This window comes from Pholcus phalangioides, unplaced genomic scaffold (genome assembly GCF_987345545.1).
Source record: "Pholcus phalangioides strain wild (caught in Gottingen) unplaced genomic scaffold, Ppha-v1.0 ptg000008l_1, whole genome shotgun sequence".
Taxonomy (NCBI): Eukaryota; Metazoa; Arthropoda; class Arachnida; order Araneae; family Pholcidae; genus Pholcus; species Pholcus phalangioides.
In genome coordinates this window covers 197,631-223,015 of record NW_028301601.1, presented here as the reverse complement: position 1 = coordinate 223,015, position 25,385 = coordinate 197,631, and the positions used below count along the sequence as shown (strand labels likewise).

Genomic DNA, 25,385 nt, shown 5'->3' with positions numbered 1-25,385 from the left:
CACGCGCACTCTTGAAGGCGGTTCTGAACTTGTTTACAGCTATCGCGCGCGCAAGAGCGTACGTATAAAGGGGCCTTTAGTCTGCATAACTCCTTCGAAATGTCACTAACAGGTGAAATACTTTCCCACCATTTGTTAGCAGCAATCACACCAGTAAAAAAGCATGTTTCAGAAAATGGTGATTCCTTTGGATCAAATTTTATTGCTAGGGTTGTGTAAGTGGGATCTACACTCTCTAAGGGGTCGTTCAAATCTTCATAATCTTCAAGTACTGTGCACGACTGGAAGATATCAACTGATCTTAAAATTTTTTATGTTGTTTTTTTCTTATTAAAAGAGGCAACTTTTCCGCACTATAGCAATTTGAAAATAAAACTTCTTTTTTTTTTTTCAACCCACCCTGTTGTACATACATGTTTAAGTTACATATTTTGAAGTTGTGGAAAAGGAAAATTCAATTTTCCTCCTATTTTGCCCAAAAATCCCACCTGGGCTGTAAGTGAACAATTATTCTCTTATTTTATTAATCAAATACATAGTTTAACATGCACTAAAAATATATATTTAGGCATAATGTAAGATGTACACATGTTTAAATTAGATATTTTGTGGTTGTGGAAAAAGAAAATTCAATTTTCCCCATTTTGCCTAAAAAAACCAGCCCGGGCTGGGTTTTTTACAACCCTGGAGTGAACGCTGTATGTGAATAACGTTGTTTAATAAAAGTATTTAGTTTTAAAAGTTTAAAAAAAATAGATTAAAAATTTAAAAAGTAAAAAAAATATTTAAAATGGTTTTAAATATTTTTATTTTTTGAATAATTTTAAAAATTTGAAAAGAAAAACTTAAAGTTTTTAATTTAATTTAAAAGTTATTAAAGTATTTAGTCAATTAAAAAATATAGTTATCGTAATGAATTACAGAACGGCTCATAATTTTACGTTTTATATAGATAGCAAATTTTATAGTGGTTTTTTTTTTCTTTCAGAAATAAAATTTCATTCCCAATAACTGCCATTTCCCAATAGCGGCTACATTTTCATTTTCCCATCAGTGGCCGTTGTTGTCAGGTTTTATTGTATAAAATTATTGCGTATGGACAAAAGGCAGTTAAAGTTGTTGTATCTCCTTTATCTCAGAAAGACACGGAGGGATAGATGTATGTACGTACATCCTATTGATGGACCTCCATATGGTGTTTTGGAGGGTATGAAGGACCTTCGTAGGGTGTTTGGCAAATAATTAAAAAAATTCCATGCAAAATCATCATCATTTTCTGCACACGAGGGCTAATTAACTGGGACCTACAATTTATTGCTGATTCTGAACGGCAGGCTTTTTTTTATACTCATCGAGAGGTTGGTGCGATAATCCCTCGATGGGAGACTCCTTGTGGTAGCAATTTTTTGCTGCGGTCAAGTTCAGTTTTTTTTGTTGTACCCTTGTGTCAGGAAAGTTTTCTGACAAGGACGAACCGGGTATCGAACTCGCGACACCTCTAAACATTCTTTGGTACCTTAGGCGAGTATCTTATTGACCGGGCTACAACACCCCGAATTATATTTCATGATGTAAAATAGATTACTATTTCTTTCCCATTATTTTAAAAAAAAAGAGTATAGATTATTGTTCAATTTTTACATTCAAGAGATGATTGGATTCTCGCCCTTATATCTTTAGATATTATTTGTTTAATCAAGCCCTGGTCGCAAGAGATAAAATAGTGATTGGCATGTTTGAGTATTTAAATAATTCTGTACCCACATGCATCCAAATTTGTACAAATATTTGAACACCATTTTAAATACTCCAAAATGTTCTATGTTTTTAGATCTTCGATTTCATATTGTCATCAAAAATGAGAGGAGGTGGACAACGAGGACGAAGACCTCAAGGCGGTCGTGCTGGGCCTTACAAACCAAAATTATTCATCCCACGAGTGCCGTTTGATATTCACGTAGTAAGTTGTGTGGATTTTTTTTCCAAAGGTGTATCCACGTTTTTACTCATGAACAATTTTTTAACCTGTAAGAGATTCCTCTATGCTTTGATTCACCAAAAAATACAGAAGAACGAGATACCCATATATTCATTAATAATATTGAAAGATTAATATTAGTGATGGGACGAATACTGATTTTACGGAATATTTGGAGGCTGAATATCAATTTTCTTAAAATTCATCAAAATTATTAATAAAATTGCAGTTTTTAATTGAAAATAAAGTTATTGGTAATTTCAAATAATTGATATTGAATTTTAATTATTTTAATTTTATTTAATATTAATTTATTATTTAAATATAAAAAAATTGGTAACACCAAAAGATTTTTTTCCCATGATGGTGGCGATCAAATTTAACGATGATATAGGCCTATTGTATTTTAATATTACAGTGATACCTCAGCTAATGAAGATGATTTGTTCCAGAATTACTTCATTAGTCAAACATGATTTCCTATAGGTTTTTTTGATTGTTTCATTCCAGCTTCTGCCAAAAATTTAAAGAAGTTTTTTTAAAACACCAAAGAATGCTTTTAAGAAAGACAAACTGAAGGCTAAGATGAATAGCTTCAAAATTGTACAAATGAGAATCTACGGGAAGATGAGAGATGATATTTTTATTTTCCTGTATATACAGAACCAACACCAGCTTTAGTCTACTCTAAAGCTCGTGTTGATACAATCCAGTTGAGTTCATGAGTATATGTATGGGAAAATACAAGCATCTAATATCAGACTTTGAAAACTGTGAATAGGAAAAGGAATATGTGAAATCTGTCCCTCAGAAGGGTTCTGGGTTGGTCTAGTCATGGCCATCGTGATTTCTCTTACTGGAGTAAGAGGGTAAACTCAACCGCCGGGCTCTGACATCAGTCAAACCGGGCCATGAGTGGTTTATTGTTTCATTTTTACCCATTTATTTCCCATTAATTGTTTGCATGGCCAACCATGAAAAATAAATCAACCTTGCCACAGGATTCCAATGGTCGAAAACCACATCCTGCAGTAAGTACCTAAGCTGAGATTTTCGACGGGCCTTGGCCACATTCTACACTGTCCCCTGTATAGTGAATTGATAGTGTGAAAAAACAAATCGAGAATTATCTCGGGTCCCTGGGCTAGAACCCTGTCAGCTCCCTACTGTGCTTCCCTGCACGGGTGAATGGAGCATTGACTGTCAGAATTGGAAAATCGGCCGGACTATGTACCTTTGGTTTCTGCTCTTGTATATACGAAACGTTTCTTTTAGTTTTTTATTTTACCAGCACAGATGTGTTTTGTCTGCTCTCGGTAATACAATCAGTAAAGAAATTGGCTCATTCGTGCACATTCTATTTAGATGCCATTTTCTTCTGATGCACATTCCTGTCTGGCGATGCGCGTCGATTCTGACAGTGGGTGCCAATTGTTGAGCTGATGGGGGAAAAACTACTTGATCACTTACACCTCACTCCATTCACCATTATTTGGCTCTTGTGCTCTGTTTTGAACCCATTATTGATATTCCTCGCATTTTGCGGCTGTTGTGCACGCGGCTTAATATTGATCGATAGTGTGTTCAATAGTTTTGCATTCGCAGGACGCCTTTTCAACATGTGCAGTCACTCCTGTAGAGCTTGTTTTGGAAAGTTTCGTTGTAGGTGCTGAAGGAACTCCGATGCGGCAAAAACATTTATTGGGCCAAGGGTTTCCAGACATCCATGTATACGATCCACAAGGGCATATGCAGGGATGGATTGCATTGAATATTCATGATCTACTGAGGCAGGAGTGGGAACTCTGCGCCAATTGCGCCGCACTGAGCCAAAATTAACATATTGCGCCAAATAGTGAATTTTCCTTCATTATGTCCGGAATATCGGAAAGGACGGCAAAAAATTTTTGTTCCCGCTTGCCGCGAAACGATTCTTTCCGAGAAGAGCGTGTTTTATTCCACTGCCCCTTAAACTATCGCCTCATTTAATATATCGGGGTTTCACGATCAGGGTTCGCACATCCTTACAAACTCCTTAAAAACTCCTTACTTTTCATTTCCCTCTGGAAGGGCCCTTATAACTCCTTACTTTTTGCAGCCACGCCTGAAAAAGTCTTTTTTTTTCTTTCTCTGAAGGGATGATCTTTTTTAGAATAGGCGTTCCCCACGGTGATGAATAGCATTGCCTAAAAAAATAAGAGGAAGCTTCCCCCCAATATAAAGAGGAAGAAAAGATTTTAAAAAAACGCGCTCTCCCTTTATAATAGGAAATGTGAAAGCAGGGGATGGGATTGGAACATCCAATGGTTGTGCATACCTGCCAACCGTTACGATTTTGTCGTATTTAGTAAATTAATACGATTATACGCTTTTGCTTCTAAAAATGTGATTTTTTACCGAATCGCTAGTTTTGACGTGTTTTCCTGCCTATGTCGCAAACTGGTCAGCGTTGGAAATCGATGGTCCATAGAACGACATCACTCCGCTGAACCAGTAGCCGAAAATTCCCCCATGCCCAGTGGTGAGAAAGTTTTTACTTATGTGGCGAAACGATGTCTCGAACCTCCTATATTACGCAGTATACTGAGTGCAGACCTCGCAGCTTTCCTATTTATCCTACTATTTTCCTACTTTCGCCGCAATCGTCTTCTTTTTTACCACAATTCTCTCCTACTGTTCCTATTTTATCCCTCCTTCCTATTTGCTTACAGCCAATATCTCACTACGAAAATTCCGAGAAACCGCAAAATGTCACTGCTTTCCGCAGTTTTTTTTACGTGTTTTATTCACATTACAACTCGCTACTGAAAAAGAAAGGAAAAAAAATTTCGAGTAAGGGGCGACGACAAGCGTATCTTTTCGCTGCCGCGCCTTAAAATGCTAAAAACTGAAGTCCAGTGGGGAAAGCGAATCTGTTTCGCAGATTGGTTGCCGTAAATAAAAAGGCAAAAAAAAAAAAAAAAAAAGAGGTACAGGCTCTATCCACGAGAGAGAATGGGTTTATCTCTCCTGGGATCTCGTAACTAGCGTTCATCCCTGAAGCCAGGTTTTCCTAGGAGTAGGCTTTTTGCGCCGCGTGAACCTAACTGGATCATTTCGTGTCGGCAGAAATGAGTTACATAATGGCGTTACGCATTTGCGTTTTCCAAGCGTGGCGCATCGGCTCAGGATGGCTATATAGTATATGACCCTGGCATCATCTACTCTATCGGCTGCATGCTCCGGTTTAAAGGGAAGAGACACAACACGAAAATGAAGGGAAGATCTCTGAAACGCGCGGCACACGACGCTTAACTCACTAGAAGCAGTTTGCCAATCACGCCCGATGTAAAGCGCTGTCGTGAGCCGTATTGCGCTCTATAGGAAAACAGTCGTACTGCTTTTCATATTGATGAATAGACGGCGTGTAGCGCTGGGTGATTCACGTTGCGCGTGGCATAGAAAACCTGCTAGTAAAACCCGGCTTTTAAAAGTGACAGCCCGAGCCACGTCTAGTTTTACAGGAGGGGAGGGGGGAGGACGAGCCGATCAGCCGCTATAGCTGAACCCACTTTTTTTAACCTTTTAACCTTAACCTTCTGAAAATAACTTTCGGGTATCTTTATGTTAGGGGTCATTCAAGTATTACGTCAGCATGGATGGGGGATTTTCGATTTGCTGACTTGATGACGTGGAGGGGGGGGGGGATTGGATGATTCTTACGTCATCAACCACCCTTTATAAAAAATATGAAATATTCTTAATGGCGCCTTACTCGGTGCGCGAAAAACGAGTAAAACTTTTCCAGGGTTCGCACATCCTTACAAACTCCTTAAAAACTCCTAACTTTTCATTTCCCTCTGGAAGGGCCCTTATAACTCCTTACTTTTTGCAGCCATGCCTGAAAAAGTCTTTTTTTTCCCCCTCTGAAAGGATGATCTTTCTTAGAATAGGCATTCCCCATGGTGATGAATAGCATTGCCTAGAAAAATAAGAGGAAGCTTCCCCCGAATATAAAGAGGAAGAAAAGAGAAAAAAATACGCTCTCTCCCTTTGTAATAGGAAATGTGAAAGCAGGGTATGGGATTGGAACATCCAATGGTTGTGCGTACCTGCCAACCGTTACGATTTTGTCGTATTTAGTAAATTAATACGATTATATGCTTTTGCTTTTAAAAATGTGATTTTTTGACGTGTTTTCCTGCCTATGTCGCAAACTGGTCAGCATTGGAAATTGATGGTTCGTAGAACGACATCACTCCGCTGAACCAGTGGTTGAAAATTCCCCCATGCCCAGTGGTGAGAAAGTTTTTTTAAGTTTTTACTTATGCGGCGAAACGATGTCTCGAACCTCCTATATTACGCAGTATACTGAGTGCAGACCTCGCACCTTTCCTATTTTTCCTACTTTCACCGCAATCGTCTTTTTTTTTTAACCGCAATTCTCTCCTGCTATTCCTATTTTATCCCTTTTTCCCATTTGCTTACAGCCAATATCTCACTACAAAAATTCCGAGGAACCGCAAAATGTCACTGCTTTCCGCAGTTTTTTTGACGTGTTTTATGTGTTTTATTCACATTACAACTCGCTACTGAAAAAGAAGAAAGGAAAAAAAATTCAGTTCCACTGGAGTAAGGGACGACAACAAGCGTATCTTTTCGCCGCCGCACCTTAAATTGCTAAAAACTGAAGTCCAGTGGAGAAAGTGAATTTGTTTCGCAGATTGGTTGCCGTAAATAAAAAGGCAAAAAAAAGAGGAACAGGCTCTATCCACACACAAGAGATTCTATGAGAGACAATGGGTTTCTCTCTCCTGGGATCCCGTAACGAGCGTTCATCCCTGAAGCCAGGTTTTCCTAGGAGTAGGCTTTTTGCGCCGCGTGAACCTAACTGGATCATTTCGTGTCGGCAGAAATGAGTTACATAACGAGGTTACGCATTTGCGTTTTCCAAGCGTGGCGCATCGGCTCAGGATGGCTATATAGTGTATGACCCTGGCGTCATCTACTCTATCGGCTGCATGCTCCGGTTTAAAGGGAAGAAACACAACACGAAAATGAAGGGAAGGTCGCTGAAACTCGCGGCACACCACGCTTAACTCCCCAGAAGCAGTCTGCCAATCACGCCCAACGTAAAGCGCTGTCGTCAGCCGTATTGTGCTCTGTAGGAAAACAGTCGTACTGCTTTTCATATTGATGAATAGACGGCGTGTTGCGCTGGGTGATTCACGTTGCACGTGGCATAGAAAACCCGCTAGTAAAACCCGGCTTTTAAAAGTGACAGCCCGAGCCACGTCTGGTTTTACAGGAGGGGCGGGGGGGGGGGACCGACCAGCCGCTATAGCTAAACCCACTTTTTTTTAACCTTCAGAAAATAACTTTCGGGTATCTTTATGTTAGGGGTCATTCAAGTATTACGTCAGCATGGATGGTGGATTTTCGATTTGATGACGGGGGGGGGGGGGTTGGATGATTCTTACCCTTTATAAAAAATATGAAATATTCTTAATGGCGTCTTACTCGGTGCACGAAAAACGAGTAAAACTTTTCACTAGTTTGTGGGCACCTGAACTAACATTCTCCCTATTGAGTCCCCTATAGAGCCACTCTCGTGATCTTTAAATACTTAGCGGATCCAAATGCTCTGGAGCTGTGCCGCACGTCATATAAGTGATCCGTGATTATGCCGCAGATCACTTAAGTAATCTGGGAATGTGCCGCAGATAACATGAGTGATGTAGAACCGCACTGGTGGCAGGACCAATGCTCTAAAACTTTGTCACATGTCACTCAAGGGATCGCTTAATGTGCCACAGATCGCTTAAATGGTGTGGAATTGTGCCACGAGTCACTTAAGCGATCTGTAAATGTGTCACTTAGTTCATTGTTACAAAAATAGATTTAGGGACAAACCACATAACGCCAGGGCCACATTTGGTCCGCACAGGCCGAATGTTTACCGCGGGTCAAGGGTTACCAAGGGCTTAGAGAGGTAGGGTCACAATGAATTTCTTGAGCAATTTTGGGTTCTTAGCCTTCAAATAGCATTGAAATTAACAAAAATTGATTATAATACCATATATAACTTGTTTTGTTTCGAAATTGTAAAAAATATTTTTACAATTCTTTTAAAAAATATTTTGTGGATTTAAAAAAATAAATTTTTGATCATCTGGGGGGAAGCCCCTGATTCAGATTCCACCAATAAGCGTTAGGAGGAAGGGGGCAGAGCGCTGACAGAGGGAGGGTGAGAGTTTTGCTGACTTTTTCTGACAAGAGGGGTGAGTCAAAAATTTGCTGACGTAATACTTGAACAGCCCCTTATTTTAAAGCATACATGTGCTCAACACATGGCTTAAATGTGGCCTGCCTCAAGTGGCGCCGGTACACTTACAGATGAATTAAGTGGCTCCTGGCAAATTCTTACTTAAATTGAGCGGCCCGCGGCACATTCCCAGATTGTTTGAGTGAGTGATTTCCGGGGGGGGGGGGCTTTCTTTCTTTCAAACCAAGCACAACTCAGGTCTATTACCATCTATGGGCAATTTACTATCTAGGAAGTTGTGCTGGAAGTGTGTGTGTGTGCCTAGGGTTGCTGCAAATATAAATAATTTTGTAAGAAAAATCTTTGTCGGCTGTGGTTTTTATTTTGAATAATTGGAGGGGGAATGAATATCACTTTTAGAATTTTTATAATTTATGTGATGCTGTAATGAGTTATATTTTTGACTAATACTTGAAGGTTTTAGAACACTTTGGTGACGACAGAAAGTATCTTTGTGGATTGATTATTTTATGAATTCTTATGATGCTGGGTAACAAATCAAAACTTGTAATTTTTGAACCACTTCTACATCTATATTTTTGAGAAGAGGGAAAGTTTGTTTGCAAATTAAAAATAAATTTGCATATGTGCCCCACCCCTTTTTTTGCTGTAAAACTTGCAAGTTATGAAGTTTGCCATGACTCCTTAAAAACTGCTTGAAACTCCTTAAAAAGTCCTTAAAAACTCCTTACTTTTCATTTTGAAAATTTTGTATGAACCCTGTTTTCACTAGTTTGTGGGCACCTGAACTAACATTCTCCCTATTGAGTCCCCTACAGAGCTACTCTAATGATCTTCAAATACTTAGCGGATCCAAATGCTCTGGCCCTGTGCCGCGCGTCATATAAGTGATCCGTGATTATGCCGCAGATCATTGCATTTTTAATTGGGTTGCTGTATTTTTGAAATATGACATCCATATTTTTATGGGCATCTTTTTCTTAGCCACCTCGTTGGACATTTTGCCTGTTGTGGCGTTGTATTTGTATCTCTCTCTGGCAGAAGTGGCCACAGCTCAAGCAAGATAAAAACAAAATTTATTGCAAACTCATTACATCACTTCCGATTTCTTTAAATCATTTTAATACTATATACTACCGCAACTCTCTCTCTTCTTTCTTACTACACTTCTCAATACCTAATCTTGATCATCATGCTCTGTTACTGTTCAAATTTGTGTTCTCTTGTCGCTTGTTACTCGTGCGTACAGTCACGGCATATCTCTTTCTTTTCAGCTGAAATTGCTACCCATCATACCCTTTATTCTGAAAGTTGAAGTCTTGGAAACATTGAAAAAGAAATTAAATGAAAATCAATTCACATGCGGGCTTCTTTTGTTTTTCTGTGGGCTTCTTTTATTGTCTAGTGGTGAAATTTTTTTTTCGGAGGGGGTGTGGCCCCATGACACCTTCAAAACTCCTTACTTTTCATTTTGAAAATTTTATATGAGCCCTGAAGAGTTGCTGCAAATATAAATAATTTTGTAAGAAAAATCTTTGTTGGCTGTGGTTTTTATTTTGAGTAATTGGAGGGGGAATGAATATCACTTTTAGAATTTTTATAATTTATGTGATGCTATTATGAGTTATATTTTTGACTAACACTTGAAGGTTTTAGAACACTTTGGTGATGACAGAAAGCATGTACGTGGATTGATTATTTTATGAATTCTTATGATGTCGGGTAACAAATCAAAACTTGTAATTTTTGAACCACTTCTACATCTATATTTTTGAGAAGAGGGAAAGTTTGTTTGCAAATTCAAAATAAATTTGCATATGTGCCCCGCCCCTTTTTTTTTTGCTGTAAAACTTGTAAGTTATGAAGTTTGCCATGACTCCTTAAAAACTGTTTGAAACTCCTTAAAAAGTCCTTAAAAACTCCTTACTTTTCATTTTGAAAATTTTGTATGAACCCTGACGATGGAAAGTGGAACCCCGATAATAACCGTGATCATGCAACTGCAGATGGCTTGTAGTGGTCTTTCAGCTTTAAAGCGCAAATGCTAGTCAGTTTCCGTTCTCAAAAAATATAAAAAAAGTCGCCACTGGAAGCAGCAGAAACCGTCACTGTCGACCGTCATTGCTTCAAATCCCGATGTTTTGTGAAAAAAAAAAATTCATTCCGGGAGTAAAAACCGCATGTCTGCGGAATTACCGAGCGCTAATAATTCAGAAACTTTGCAGAATAATGAGTGTTAAATCACCAATGTCGCCGAATAACGAATGTTAAATTGCCAATATCGCCAAATAACGAGTGTCGGATCGCCAAATAATGTGTCAGATCACCGATCTCGTCAAATAATGAGTGATGAATCGCAAAACATCGTGTTGATTCTTCCGAAATTCTCTCCCATTTTGCAACAATTTCTTTCAGAGTATAGAAAAATTGAAAACTTTTACAAAATGTTTAGCTCATTTGAACGGCTGCTGTTCTCTCCAGACAGCAAATAGTTGCTCTCAGTAAGCAAAAATCATCTTAAATAGACTGGTGCGAAAAATTTCATGCACAAAATAAGCCAGATAATAGATTAAGATAATAAATGCTAATAAAAATAGCCAGACTATATTCTACTGAACCTCCTACATCTCCAATACACAATTACTGATATATGGATCTACTATATAAAAGGGAAATTTTCCCAGAATCCCCTGGGCTTACTCTGATTGGAGGATAATGAGTGATCACATAATTGCTAATTTACATATACTGATGGCACTTTCTAAAAATGTATATGTACTAATTATCTCTTCAAACAAACTCAAATTAAACAAATATTATACCTTGATAATTACACAAACTATAAACATAAATAAAATATATACTTCATTTGAGCAAAAATACATAAATCTATGTAATTACATAATTCTTCCAATCAGGGTTTAAGCTGGATAAAAAATTCCTTTCGCCAAAAAACGAAAGTGGGAGGAAAGGCTTTAGCAAAATGCTACGATGCTAAGGGGCCATTCAAGTATTACGTCAGCAGATTTTTAGCCATTTTTCCACCCCTCCCCTGTTGTCAGCAAAACACTGACCCCCTCCACCCCTTGTCAGCAAAATTTAGTTAGCAGCTTAGAATATTTCATATCTTCAAAAAAAAAAAGGGTCGTTGATCACGTAAGCAACCTTCAAAACCCCCCCCCCCCTCGATGCTGACGTAATACTTGAATGACCCCTAATGTAATGATTTGATGGTTAGATGTCTACTCGTTGCCTACCTCCTGTAAGCATTTTTGCGGAAGTGGCTATTACTTTTTCTGCATTATACAATTTTTCTTTCGCATTTTTCGCAAAATGCGGCCGTAGCTTAAACTCTGCTTCCAATCTAACAAAACAATGTATCAAAATCCTGAAATACCAAAAACAAAAAAACAAGTTGATGAAAAAATGTTTGATAACAAAAGACAGTGCAGTTGTTTTATTTTGAAAAGGGTTGAGGGTTAACGAAAATATTCTTGCTAAAATTTTGCTGCTCCAAATTGTAAATATGTGCTCCAAATCCTATATTTTGCTGCTCCAAAACTGCTCCGAATCCTGAATTTGCTGCTCCAAAACTGCTCCGAATCCTGACTTTTGCTGCTCCGAAATGGACTTAGTCACTTCCCACCCCTGCTGAGGGCATAAGCGACCTCACAATGTTGGTTGAATTCATGTGGGATCTTCACAGAGAGAAAAAACACAGCATCCATTTTTGAAATATTTATTACGTGCACAAAAAATGCTAGACGATCAAAAAATGCTAGTTTTCAAAGACCGGTTGGAATCAGTAGGGGTGGTAAGTCAATGGGAGGAATTTAGTACAAAACTGTCCTCTGTTTTGCACAACGTCATACCCTTTGTTCGAAAAAGGTGTGTTTGTACATCACACCCTCTATGGTTCACGGATAGTGTGCGTAACCTCTATCTTGAAAAGAAAAGAGCATTCAGAGAGTATAAAAGTGGACGAGGCGACCTATCATTGTTTACTGATAAAACATGGTTCGTACGGTCCTTGAAAACCTTTAAAAGTCCTTGAAAAAAAAAGTTCATTTTCAAGGCCTTGAAAGTCCTTGAAAATAAATAAGAGTAAGTGAAAAAGAATTTTTTTTTTAAGAATTCTGTGAGAGTCCTTGAAAAATTTGTGTTTTCCGAAATAGTTTTCGCCACTTTTTTTTTTTTTACTTCGTAAGTGACGTCCTTAAAAAAGTGCAAAGCACAGGGGAAAAGCCTTAGCAGCCAATAACCCTGGATAATTGGATTTAAAGCAAGTTTTTCCCCATTATTATTAAGCCGGGTTTTCATAGGAGCAGGTTTTTTGTGCCGCGTGCAAAGTGAATCGCCCAGCGTGACACGCCGTCCACTCACCAATAATAAGAAAACAAGTTCGACTGTTTTCCTAGAGAGCGCAACAAGCCTCACACGGCAGTGTTTTACGTTGGGCGTGATTGGCTGACTGTTTCTGGAGGAGTCAAATGCGTTGTGCGCCACTCATTTTACCGATCTTCTCTTCATTTTTGTTTTCTTTCACTTCCCTTCATCGAGCTCGATGCTTCCTTTCAAACCAGAGCATGCAGATGACAGAGTAGCTGATAGCAGGGCCGTGAGCTGATGCGCCATGGTTGGAATACACAAACGTAGTGTGATTATGTAAAACGTTTCGATGCGAAATGATACAGTTCGGTTCATGCGGTGCCAAAAACCTATGTTGGAATGTTTTTTCCCTTTTTATTCTCTGCGCACGTGGAACCGCTCGGCCCGACGCAATATGTAAATCGCTGGTGGCATGCTCTCACCCTCACGGGGGCTCGGCTTTGTACTGTAGGCTGGTTTTTTTCCGCGTCTATGTCGGATTGTTTTTTTTCTCCCTGAGATTGCCGGTTGTTATTTGTCGGCCGTTTTATTTATTTATTTCTTTTATGATCGTAAATGATCTTGTTTTTTTTCCTTGCAACTTTTATGGAATAAAAGCTAGAGTTCAAAATGAACTTCCGATCGTGGTTTTTTTCTTCAGCTCAGTCTGCACGCTCTGGCCCCCCAACAACCAACCAATACCTATTTCTAGAATAGAAGTCCTTCTGCTCTAGAAGGTATTGCAACAACCCACTTCTATCAAAACCCGGCTTTTATGGTAGCATGTATCCTGTGATCGTATGTAGACGTATTTGGAGTCGTTGGAAGTCATTAAACTTTTGTACTAGGTATTTTTTCTGGAGCACTTGAGAAATCAATATCTTAATAAAAAAAGTGTCATAATTTTTGCCGAAATAATTTCAGCCTTTCGATCCGTAAGTGAGCGAAGCTTCCTCTGATTACTGTCAACCATAGGCGGAGATTGACTTGGAAGTCTGGGGGGGGGGGGACACGATGATGATGTCAATTCATATATGCATATATACATTAGATCAGTCAACTTCACATCCCCCCCTCGTATCTCCGCCCATGCTGTCTAAGGTTGTATAAGGTTCTTTAAAGAAAGAAAACAAAAAATGAGTAACAAGTGTGTGTACTTTCAATTACTTGTGTGGCTGAAAAATCCCTTCTATCAAGATTAGTTGCTGAGTGTGCCAGACAAAAATGTCGCCAAATGCAAGCTGTACTTCAATGGGTGAATCGGCGCTTAAATCAATTGAGCTTATATTACTGGCGGGAGTATGACGCAGGGCCATAACTAGGATTTTTGTATTGTCTTGCCGCCCCCACCAATTCGGAATTCGATAGTTTTATAACGGTGTTCACCTAAAAATTGCCACCCGGGGCAGTTGCCCACCTCCCGCGTTCTAGTACCGGCGCTGGTATGACGTCAGTGGTCTACATAATTACTGGGAAGATCACGTGACGCATTGAATGTCGGCGCATCTCCGTTATTTTCGAATGGCATCTATAGTTGTTTAAAGGAGTTTAAAACAATAAATGGAAGAAATAATTTTAGTATCGATGATATGATTCCAAAATTAATGAAAGAAAAAATTACAGAATTAATGAGAGATAATTCCAAAATTAATAAAGCAATAATTCCAGAATTAATGAAATAATTTTAGAATCAATAAAAGAATTCAGCATTAGCGAAAGAAACAAATCCAGAATTGATGAAAGCAATTATTCCAAAAGTAATGAAAAATTATTCCAGAATTGTTGAAAGAAATAATTCCAGAATTGTTGAAAGAAATAATTCCAGAATTGTTGAAAGAAATAATTCCAGAATTGATGAAAAAATTCCAGAATTGATGAAAAAATTCCAGAATTAATGAAAAAAATTATTCCAGCAATAATGAAATAAATAAATTCAGAATTAATGAAAGAAATAATTTAATCTTTTTCTATCTTTAGAAGAGTTCTTTTTTTTAGTCTTTAAAATGAAATTAATTGCAATATTTAGAGACTAAACTACGTTTCAATGAGGAAATTGACAGGCACGAACTGTGTTATTCAATGTGTCATATGTTTTGTATGATATATATGTGTATGTGGCCTATTTTATGAGAAAAATATTGTGAAATAAAGTAGGTAGAAATGTAATCTCTGAAAGTTTTAATCAAAGTTAAATATGCGCCTATTCATGTGAAAAATATGCTTTTGTAAAAAAAAGTCCTTGAATTTTTAAGTTTTACCTTGAAAAGTGCTTGAATAGTCCTCGAGTTTTTTTTCTTTGGAAGAGTACGAACCATGTAAAAGAAGAGTGTTGAAGAAAGCGATAAGGGATAGTAAAAAGGAAGTTGAATCTAGGTTGGCAGATAACATTGGCTCTGACCCAAAATAATTTTTTCAATACATCAATAATAGATGTAAGGGGACGGTTGGCCCCCTCTCGATAGGAGGCTCTAGGTTACAGAGCAATGTTGACATGTGTAGTGCTTTCAATGACTTTTTTGCGTCGGTTTTTAATGGAGATAATGATATTCAATATACGGGTGTTGCATGGGGAAATAAAATCCTCAACGATATTCAAGTGGAAGATGTGAAGGTCCTAAATCTTCTAAAAAATGTATGTGCGAGCAAAGCACCAGGACCAGATGATATATATCCCAGGGTCCTCAGGGAATGTGCTAATGAATTGTTAGGGCCAGTCACACAGATATACAGGAGTAGTGTTGCTGAGGGTATCGTCCCAAGAGATTGGAAACTTGCTAATGTTGTTCCGATATTTAAGAAGGGTAGTAGAGAAGCTGTGTCCAATTATCTTCCAGTTAGTTTGACGAGCTCCCTCTTGAAAATTTTGGAAATTACTATCAAAAGGCAGTTTGTGAAATGGATAGACGAGAATAATGTATTGTCGGATAATCAGCATGGGTTCAGGAAGGGGAAGTCATGTGTAACTAACCTCCTTTGTTTCTATGATCTAGTGACTAAGTCTTTGGGTAAGAGCAAAAATGTAGATGTTGTTTACCTTGATTTCCAGAAGGCATTCGATCGGGTCCAACATGGTGAACTCTTGAAGTTGCCTGAGTGTATTGTATGGGTTTAAGTCCACAAAAATATCCAGGGAAAGAAACTAGCAGATGTGGTGGCCAAAGAAGTTACCATTACTGGAGTATTTACATTGTATGCCCACAACTGTCGGTGCCTAAACAAACTAGCGTATGCAGTGGCCAAAGAGATGGCCATTACTGGTTCATTGTGCAATAACCTCTTATGGCCATCTTTTTATGTCAAGTCTCTCTTCTAGAAGGAGATGATAGGAAAATTAATGTAATAAAAGTCAATATAATCTCCAATATATTAAGAAATTATTGTTGTGTCTGAGCTATCACACACACACACACAGTTTCTCCTTGCGGTCTCAAGTGCTTATGTTATATTTTGCAACAGGGCCTGAGTGTCTCACTGTTTCTATAGTTGTCTGGGTTGAAGTTATGTTCCTTTTTAATGTTTTATTTTAGAGTACTAGCTCTTCAATGTTATGTCTCATACTGATCCATTATTACATTGATAAAATTGGTTTTGTGTTTGTCTTCCTGGAACTTTTTCAGCAAGGAGTGACAAAATTCAATCATTTTTAAAACAGTTATAATTAAAAATTTTTTGTGTCATTTTTCAGTGCGAGTCGTATTTCCCTCGTGTGAAGCCATTGCCTGACGATAACATGATCACCCAGGTAAATAATAAATTATTCAGATATATTTTATGCATCAAAAATATTTTATGTGCTTTTGAACACTTGTGTTTGAAAACTTTTCTATGTTATTCACATCTTTGAGGTGAAATGTAAAATTAGAAAAGTTTTCCAGGTTTCTTGGTATTAAAGAGCAGAGCAAAAGCAAAACACAAGCAAGAAACTCAAACTCGTTGAAAATGCTTCTACTTTTTGGATTTTAACCAGGATTGAAAAATATCCTTACCGTTAGGGGGAAAATATTCCTAAAGAGAATTTAGAGTGGATCCTGCTTATAATGCTTTTCAAAAAACGACCATGAAAATGCTGTAAGCAGGAAATTTCAAGAATTAGAGTTAAGACCACTAAAATAAATTGTTCCAAGTGGGAAAACATTATAAGCGGGAATGTTGTAAGTGAAATTGACTATGAAAAATCCTTCGAAAAATCCCTTTTATATTTGTTTGTGTATGGTTTCAGTGTAAAATTTGGATTCACATGCATAGCTGCCAAGTCTCCCGAATTTTTCGGGAATCTCCAGAATTTTACCTTCATCGCTCGACATCCCGAAAAGTTCTTAAATCTCCCGAATTTTTTACGAAAATCACAAAAATCCCTAATTGTCCCTTAAAATTCCCTACTTCATTAAAAAAAATCCCCGCTTATGAAAACAATCCCTAAGGAATTTCTTGTGGGGCATCTTTTTTTCCCTTTCGAAATGACGTCACACGTCGTAAATGGGGAAATTCCCTTTTTAAGGAAGTTTTACAAACCCTCTGATGGTAACAAGAAAGTTGTTTGTCTTATCGTGCAGGGAAATGACTTAGCAGCCAATAGTCCTGGATAATTATTGAAGATTATAGTCACGCGCATGTGGTCAAAATTTCTTTTGTTATAACGTGCGATATAACAAAACACGAATACTGATAAGCAAAAACATATTTTTTTATATTAACGCAGAATATTTATTTTTACATCATTGAAGTTTTGGCCTCCAATTTCACTTGTTTTTTGCGTAGGAATTTTATTCCCAAGGGTTTAACTTCCATGTGTGTAAAATCCCTATTTTAATTTGACTTCAGTTTTTGAGTAGGTATTTTATTCCCTACGCTCTAACTTTTATATTTGGAAAATCCCTATTTTATTTGGAAAAATCCCTATTGTATTTATTAGGGAGTGGTTTTAGCATAAAATACGGGTGTGCGCGAAATCTCCCGAATTTTCATTTTCAAAAGTTGGCAGCTATGCACATGTATTCTAAAAAGTTTGCAGCTAGTCATGATGCCAGCGATGCAAAGAGATGCAGCTGTACTCTAATTTACCTAGCTCCCGGGACCCAGGGTATTCAAAAAATGTGGGTAACTTTCGAGTAAAAGTGGGTCCCTGTCGAAGAAAATTATCTTGAAAAAAAAGTATGCCCCCCCCCTTCCCATAATTCACTGGTTTCTCTATGAATTTTTTACTGCATGCCCCAGGTCTTTGATTACCTGCTTATATCTCTTCGTTGAGATAGAGTGGCGGGCCATGTTCTGGGTAGGAGGAGGTATTTCTGTGAATCAAATAAATGATTCATTCTTAAAAACATGTTCCATCCAAAGGTTAATTTACTTTCAATATCTACTAGTAGGGAAAGCCTCTGAGGATTTCATGTGTGGAATTTAGCACATGTAATAAATCTAAAACCAATATATAGTCGATCCCACTTATAACGTTCCCATTTAGAACGTTTTTCTACTTAGTACAACTTATTTTCGTCATCCCAACTCTAAATAATTCTCATTAAGATTTCCTGTTTAAAGTGTTTTTCTGCTTACGTTTTTTTATGAAAGTTTTTTGAAAAATGTTATAAGCAAGATCCATAGTAATTAAAAGCTAGAGGCACACATTTATAAATTTACTAATAGATTGATTTATATGATTCCCTTCTGATTGATTTTCCATTTCTTTAAAAAAATCTTAGCTCTTTCAATAATATCTTCTGATTTAAATTCAAAGCAATTACCCATTTTTCACTGTATCACCATGCATCTAAAAGTGAATCCAGTGGGGGAATTTCTGACACAGCACAAGCAACTCTTCTAGAACTATATTTTTTTCATATGCAGGTTTCACAGTCAACTGATACGTTGTCATGCAGTATACTACAAATGGATTACAAAATCGAACAGCTTCTTTATGAAGTAATTGATTCGTTCCCCAACTGAATTATTCTAAAAATATATATTTCAATTTCATTTCCAGTTATTTATTTATTTTTTTGCACTTATGGAAGGATTCGTCAGAATAGAACCTGGGTTACAACTAATAATCATATTCATTCCTCGTTAATTTACATATTTTTTAATTAATTTTTTTCAGGCCCTCCTGAAGAGGAATCAGGATTTATCATCTCCTCCCAATGAACAAACAGCATTGTTGAATCTGGTCACCAAAATCCAAACTGTATTGGATAATCTTGCTTTAGCCCCTGGAAATTTTGATGCCTGTGTGAGTACTGTGTGCATTTATTTATCGCTAGTAGTATTGAGTGTGTGCAAATGTTTTTCCTGCTTTTGTGTGAAGTGAAAATCCTATATAATGATATTATTCTCGGATTCTGGTGCATTTCTCATCATGTTAATATATTTCAACTGTAACACTATCTCTTTTATAACGAGCATTTCTCCAATCCCTTAAGTACAGTAGAACCTGGTTTATCTGAACATCAATATTCTGAACAGCTCAGTCAATTGAACACCTTTTCAACCTAACTCATTTTCAGTTTTCTATAGTCAATAGTGCTCAACAGTTGGTATTTTCTTGGAACTTGAATCCAGTGCCGTCTTAAGAGCATCATGAGCCCCTGGGCCAAGTTATTGTACTGAGGCCCTACCTGGCGAATTCTCTAAAACTTTTATTTTTTTCTCATTTTTGTGAGGCCCCTCTTCTCTTGAGGTCGCCGGGCCCATGTGTTAAGATGGCACTGCTTGAATATTCTTTTCCCAACTCAATAGCTTCGCTCTATTGTACAATAATTTGCTTCCAAAGAATTGTACATACCATACCTGTGAGCTATAGATGTAAGTAGGGAGCGGATCTGGGTACAGTGTATGCAGTTATAAATGATTGTCAACCAAACAAACATGTAAATGGGAGCAGATTTGGCTGTCATTTTTTTGTGTGACGAATTCATCTTAAATTCAGTTTATTCCTCACATCATCATGTTAGTTTCAAAATCAATTTTCCACACTTTTCACTTTTCCGAACACCCTTTGGATAATCGAAGTTCTACTATACTGTTATATAAGCAGTTCACTGTATATGCACATATAGAGATCCAATTAATCATGTCGCTTACAATTTTGTAACCATCGTGGTTTCTAAATCTCGAAGCGGCATGCATTGTGGGTGACATGGTTCTCGTCTTGTGGGTTGTGCATATTACATAATAATTGTTTATGTGTTAAAGTAAATGCTGATATTTCTTCTTTTTCCACAGCAAATTGAAGAGGTTAGACAAGTTGGATCATTTAAAAAAGGTACAATGATGGCTGGGAACCGTACTGCCGATATTGTTGCCATTCTCAAGACTTTACCCACTGGTATGTGTGTGTATATATGTATTTAGTTTTTAAATTTGAAAATTCTCCAATTGAATTCCAATAGTGTGGGAATGCTAACATGTGATGACAATAAGAAACGTGCATAATTTCATTAAATAAGCCAGCAGTGTTATTTGCTGATTATGAAAGAATTTATGTTAATGCTGATAAAAAATAATTGATTCATGATATTGATATACAAATACAAATACAACGCCACAACAGGCAAAATGCCCAACGAGGTGGCTGATAAAAAGATGCCCATAAAAATATGGTTGTCATATGTTTCAAAAATACAGCAACCCAATTAAAAATGCAATTACACATGATAAAATATTATACAATGCCCATAAAGAATACTTATGGTTGTCTTATTCTAAGAATGGATAGCTTCTCGATTTACCCCAACATGTTTATCGTATTTCTTTTTAAACGTGTCAATTGTATTACAATTTACTACCTCCGGGGGTAAGCTATTCCATTTATTAACAACCCTATTGGAGAAAAATTCCCTGCGACACCATAACCTTGCATTGTCCCTCACCAATCGATACTGGTGTCCCCTTGTAAAAGCAGTCGATTGGCGGTGTACTAAAAGTTCATGGTCCATCCTATCCATCCCATTGAAAATTTTGAACACTTCGATCATATCTCCTCGACACCTGCGTTCATCCAATGTAAACATATTCAAAAAATGAAGTCTTTCTTCATAACTCAAGCCCTGTGTGCCAATAAGGACACGCGTAGCTCTTCTCTGCACCCCTTCAACCAAGTCTATGTCCCTCTGTAGGTATGGTCTCCAAAACCTTACAGCATACTCCAGTCCAGGACGAACTAAGCCTCGAAAAAGCGGAAGAATGACTTTAGGAGAACAAAATGATAATATAATGATAATATAATGATATATATTATATAATAATATAATATAATGATAATATTAATGATAATGATAATATAATAGTCATTTGTTAAGTAACATAAATCTCTGTCTTTCACATTTATTGCACATCAGTATCATTCTTCAAAACACGTCACAACAAGTTTTATCACAAAAAAGCTTTGTTTTAAGTTCGGATTATGCAGTTACTTTGGAAATGGGTAATTATAAGTGCCTTTTGAGTGAATTGTTTTTTAAATGTTGTTAAAAAATCTATCAAATCTATCTACCTATCTAAATCAAAGCTGAATTAGAATAAGTTCATAGAGACTCTGCACCATCATTAAAGACCATTTATTTTTTGGATCAACAAGTTTAAATGAGCCTTATATCCACCAAAGAAAAATGTCCTGGGCACCTAGTTTGGGTGGTATCGTCATCAAAGTTCGCAGATTGAAGGTTGGTTCTTCAGAAGCTGATGTTGGTATTTCAATATAACAGGTTCACATTATTCTCCATGAGAAATTGGAAATGAGAAAGCTTTGTTCAAGGTGGGTACCACAATTCCTGGCGATTGATCAAAAGCAAATACAAAAGACATTTCAAAAAGAAAATTTGTCAATATTGGCCCATAACCCTGAAGATTTTCAGTGTTGATTTTTGACTATGGGTAAAACATGGATTCACCACTGTACACCAAAGTCACGAGACAATGTCAAAGCAATGGATGGAGCATGGTGAAATGGCACCAAAGACAAAGGCTATTTTGAAATGATCGCTCTCTGCTACCATAATGAAGGTTTTTAAGAACTGGCTGTTGGGAAGGTGAATTTTTTTGTAGAGAAAATTCAACTGCCTTTGCTAGGAAACAACCCCATGTTTTTTCACTTTCCGGGTTAAATTCCTAGACCACTAGACTAAGGCAACAAATCTCTCAATATTTCCATGGAGCCTGTGTGCACCGTGTTAAATTCCCCGCAAAGGCAGTTGAATTTTCTATCTTTCCAAAAAAATTCATTTTCGCAACAGCCAGTTGCTAAAAACCTTAATATGGTAGCAGCGAGTGACATCATCCTTTCATAAGTCGTCATCTCGTGGCAGTGTCAGCAGTTGTGAGCTTGGCCTGAGTCAGGTCCGGCCGTCCATGAGGGAGATCATGTTGAATAATGAAATAAAAATTTCCCCCAAAAAAAAAAAACTATTTTTTTTACCATACTTATCAAACGACCCTCGTGAATCTACACCAGCTATTCAACACCATGACACAGATACATTTTGAAGGACAGTTTTTTTAAAGTGAGACTAACCACTCATTAAAAAAGTTGTACCAGCATTCAATCAATATTACCCCAGCCATGACAGCCAAACAGGAAATAACCTAGCCATTATCGAAGTCATAAGTATATAAAAGTGCTTGCCTTCATATGGACATTAGCATTTGAACTGACTGCTTCAGAAAGGGTCACAGGGTCAATCTTCTCTTAGAAATGTAGGTGGTGATCAAGGCAGACTAAGAACAAGGGTTTTAGAATAGTTGAAGAGGAAAGGAGGTTTTTTGCCTTGTTGTAGCCAACCATGTGATTTGAGTTCTGGACAGAGATGCATAGTTTTATTCTTGTAATTTTGTGTTTGAATAAAATCAATTTTGAACCATCTTGCGGCTTAAATTAGCACCCAACATGAAAATGATTTCTACCAACATTGAACATGTTTCTCAGAACGTTTTACTTTTCAGGTTGAGTCTATCAGTAGGGTTGTAAGTGGTAGGCAGGCGGGCCCTTTTGCCTGAACACTGGATCAGAGAGAGCTGTGAAATTCACCCTTTTCCTTTTACATTGCATGGGGAGCTCTGAAATGCATGCTTTCCGCGGCTGACCAAGTATCTAGTTGCAGTTTCATCTGTCAACGACGACTTAATGTCGCTTTGTCAAGAACATCACAAGAAAAATTTGATTTTGTATGAACGTCGATACATGTTTAGTTTGAAACGTATACCTTTAATATCCTTAATATTAATTTTTCCAGCTGAAGCTGTTCAAGCATTGGGTACCAAAGTTATTGAAGATTTGAAAATCAGTGATCCACTGGAAAGTAAGTTTGATTTATCACATATTATTTTTCTGTACTCTGCATTGCCAAGTAACGAGTGTCACCAGGATTTAAATATTTCATAGTGTGAGATCATAGCTGCCAAGTCTTCCAGAGTTTCCAGGAGGCTCCCAAATTTCTACTCAATTTCAATTTATATCCCTACATGAAAATATTACAGTCCATTATAAAACTGGTATGATTATTGATACAAATGAGAGCATTAAACAATTGATAAAAAAAATTTACATTTACAGTCGAACCACAAAGAAAGGAGCATAGAAATGCCCTGGTGAGCTCTGTGGCCGATAAAAAGGGTTGGCAATCAAGAAAGTAAAATAAAAAAGTCTGGAAAAAACAACATATAGTGATGCTATTATAATGAGGGAGCAGGCAGAAATAACTCCACAACAGGCAAAATGCCTAACGAAGTGGCTGAGGAAAAGATGCCATATATTTCACAAATATAGCAACCCAATTAAAAATGAACCAAAATTATAATCAATATATACACAGGATAAAATACTATACAATGCCCATAAAGAATACTTATGGTTGTCTTATACTAAGTATGGATAGATTCTCGATTTACCCCAACATGTTTATCATATTTCTTTTTAAACATGTCAATTGTGTTACAATTTACTACCTACAGGGGTAACCTATTCCATTTATTAACAACCCTATTACAGAAAAATTCCCTGCGACACCATAACCTTGCATTGTCCCTTATCGATCAATACTGGTGTCTCCTTGTAAAAGCAGTCGATTGGCGGTGTACTAAAAGTTCATGGTCCATCCTATCCATCCCATTGAAAATTTTGAACACTTTGATGATATCTCCTCGACACCTGCGTTCATCCAATGTAAACATATTTAAAAAATGAAGCCACTTTTCATAACTCAACCCCAGTGTGCCAATAAGGACACGCGCAGCTCTTCTCTGCACCCCTTCAACCAAGTCGATGTCCCTCTTTAGGTATGGTCTAAATACTTTTGTCATTTTTGCCTTGTTTTTCCCACTTTTTGCTGCTGTCCTGGCAAAAACCCAACCCTGACTGAGATTATGTGCATTTTTAAAATAGAAATCGACAAGCTTGTTTGAGACCTTTTGAAAAGACTGTCCTGAAGTGCCTCCAACTGCAAAAACAGGAAAACAAGATCTATACTCAATCGTATTCAAAACTGGAACTGATATCACACTGGCATCCTATCTGGGAAAAAAGAATAAAAATGTTCTATTTCTGAGTTCATTTCATACTAATGTATGTTTCAATGAAAACGATAAAACTGGGAAAAAGACCCCGGAAACAGTTGCCTACTATAACAAAACTAAATATGGAGGCAACATCGCGGATCAAATGATGAAACGACATGACCAGGACTAGAAGTCGTTGATGGCCAATGCATGTATTTTCTAATATTTTGGATATGTCAGAGATAATTGCTTGGATTTTGTACAGACAAGTGACAGGGGAAAAAATCACTCAGCGAACTTACATATTGCAGTTATGTGAAGAACTCTGTGCTGACTATTTCAACTTGTAAACTACAATTCAAAATACGATAATATGCAAAACACCTATTGATGGAAACAAAAAACGACAGAAATGCCAAGTAAGGACAATAAAACACTTCAATCTTATACACAATGCAAAAACCAGTGTGCGGCAAATGTGCATCGAGAGAGATGATTTGTACAGAATGCTCGAGTGCTAGATAAAAACAAAATACAGTCGAATCCAGTTTTAAAGAATACTGTTATAGCGAAAATCTCGTTCTAACGAACACTTTTCTAATCCATTGGATAAGTTTACATAGGAACAATATAGAAAACCTTAGAATTCCTTTATAATGGAATTTTGCTGTAATGAAACGATTTCTCCAGTCTCTTGGAGTTCGCTATAACGGGACTCGACTGTATATTAACAGGTCAATGGTTTCACCCTATATTTTTTGTTATAACTCTATGTCTTGAAAATGATATACCATTATTCAAAACATTAAGGTATCCGAAAATTGCAAGAAAACCTATGGGGGTCATTTAGACCTCATCCCGTCTTTCTAGGTATACTCCTGTAATCCATCTTTCTAGTGTGAAAATGTTTCATTTTTAATCTCGATACTTTATGTTTTGATTAGTCCAGAAAGTGATATTTTCTATTGTTATTAAGCTTGTTGGTATTCGGCATGGTTATGTTTGTCTTTGCCTTCATTCTTTTTCTCCCCCCGGCTTCCATAGCGTCAGTTACCTCTGTGGTGACTTTTTGTCTATTGTGTTTGGTGCAGCAGATAGCTGTTACATAATTTATGCTGATATACCCAATAATTTTATGCCAATGTCAATTTTTTTATTTACCATGGTAACCTGACAGCTGGCATTTATGTGACCTGAAGCCCTGGTGTAGATAATGTGTTTGTATCCTCATACAGTTGTAGGCAAGAATTGTTACCGATGCAGGTGATTGAAAAGAACAGTATTGGTCAA

The 25,385-nt window shown here is 37.2% G+C and overlaps 1 protein-coding gene across 2 annotated transcripts in view; it reads left to right on the top strand.

The window, feature by feature from the left end:
• The window catches only part of LOC149083458 (interleukin enhancer-binding factor 2 homolog), an 80,962-nt gene that overhangs the window by 16,441 nt on the left and 39,136 nt on the right, over positions 1–25,385 (top strand). For both annotated transcript variants that reach the window (XM_089233977.1, XM_089233976.1), the window contains exons 2-6: positions 1,832–1,960; positions 16,297–16,353; positions 18,709–18,837; positions 19,830–19,932; positions 22,835–22,900. In XM_089233977.1, coding sequence (XP_089090103.1) covers positions 1,859–1,960; positions 16,297–16,353; positions 18,709–18,837; positions 19,830–19,932; positions 22,835–22,900 — 457 coding nt within the window. In that variant the 5' untranslated portion in view covers positions 1,832–1,858. The remainder of the gene's footprint in view (positions 1–1,831; positions 1,961–16,296; positions 16,354–18,708; positions 18,838–19,829; positions 19,933–22,834; positions 22,901–25,385) is intronic.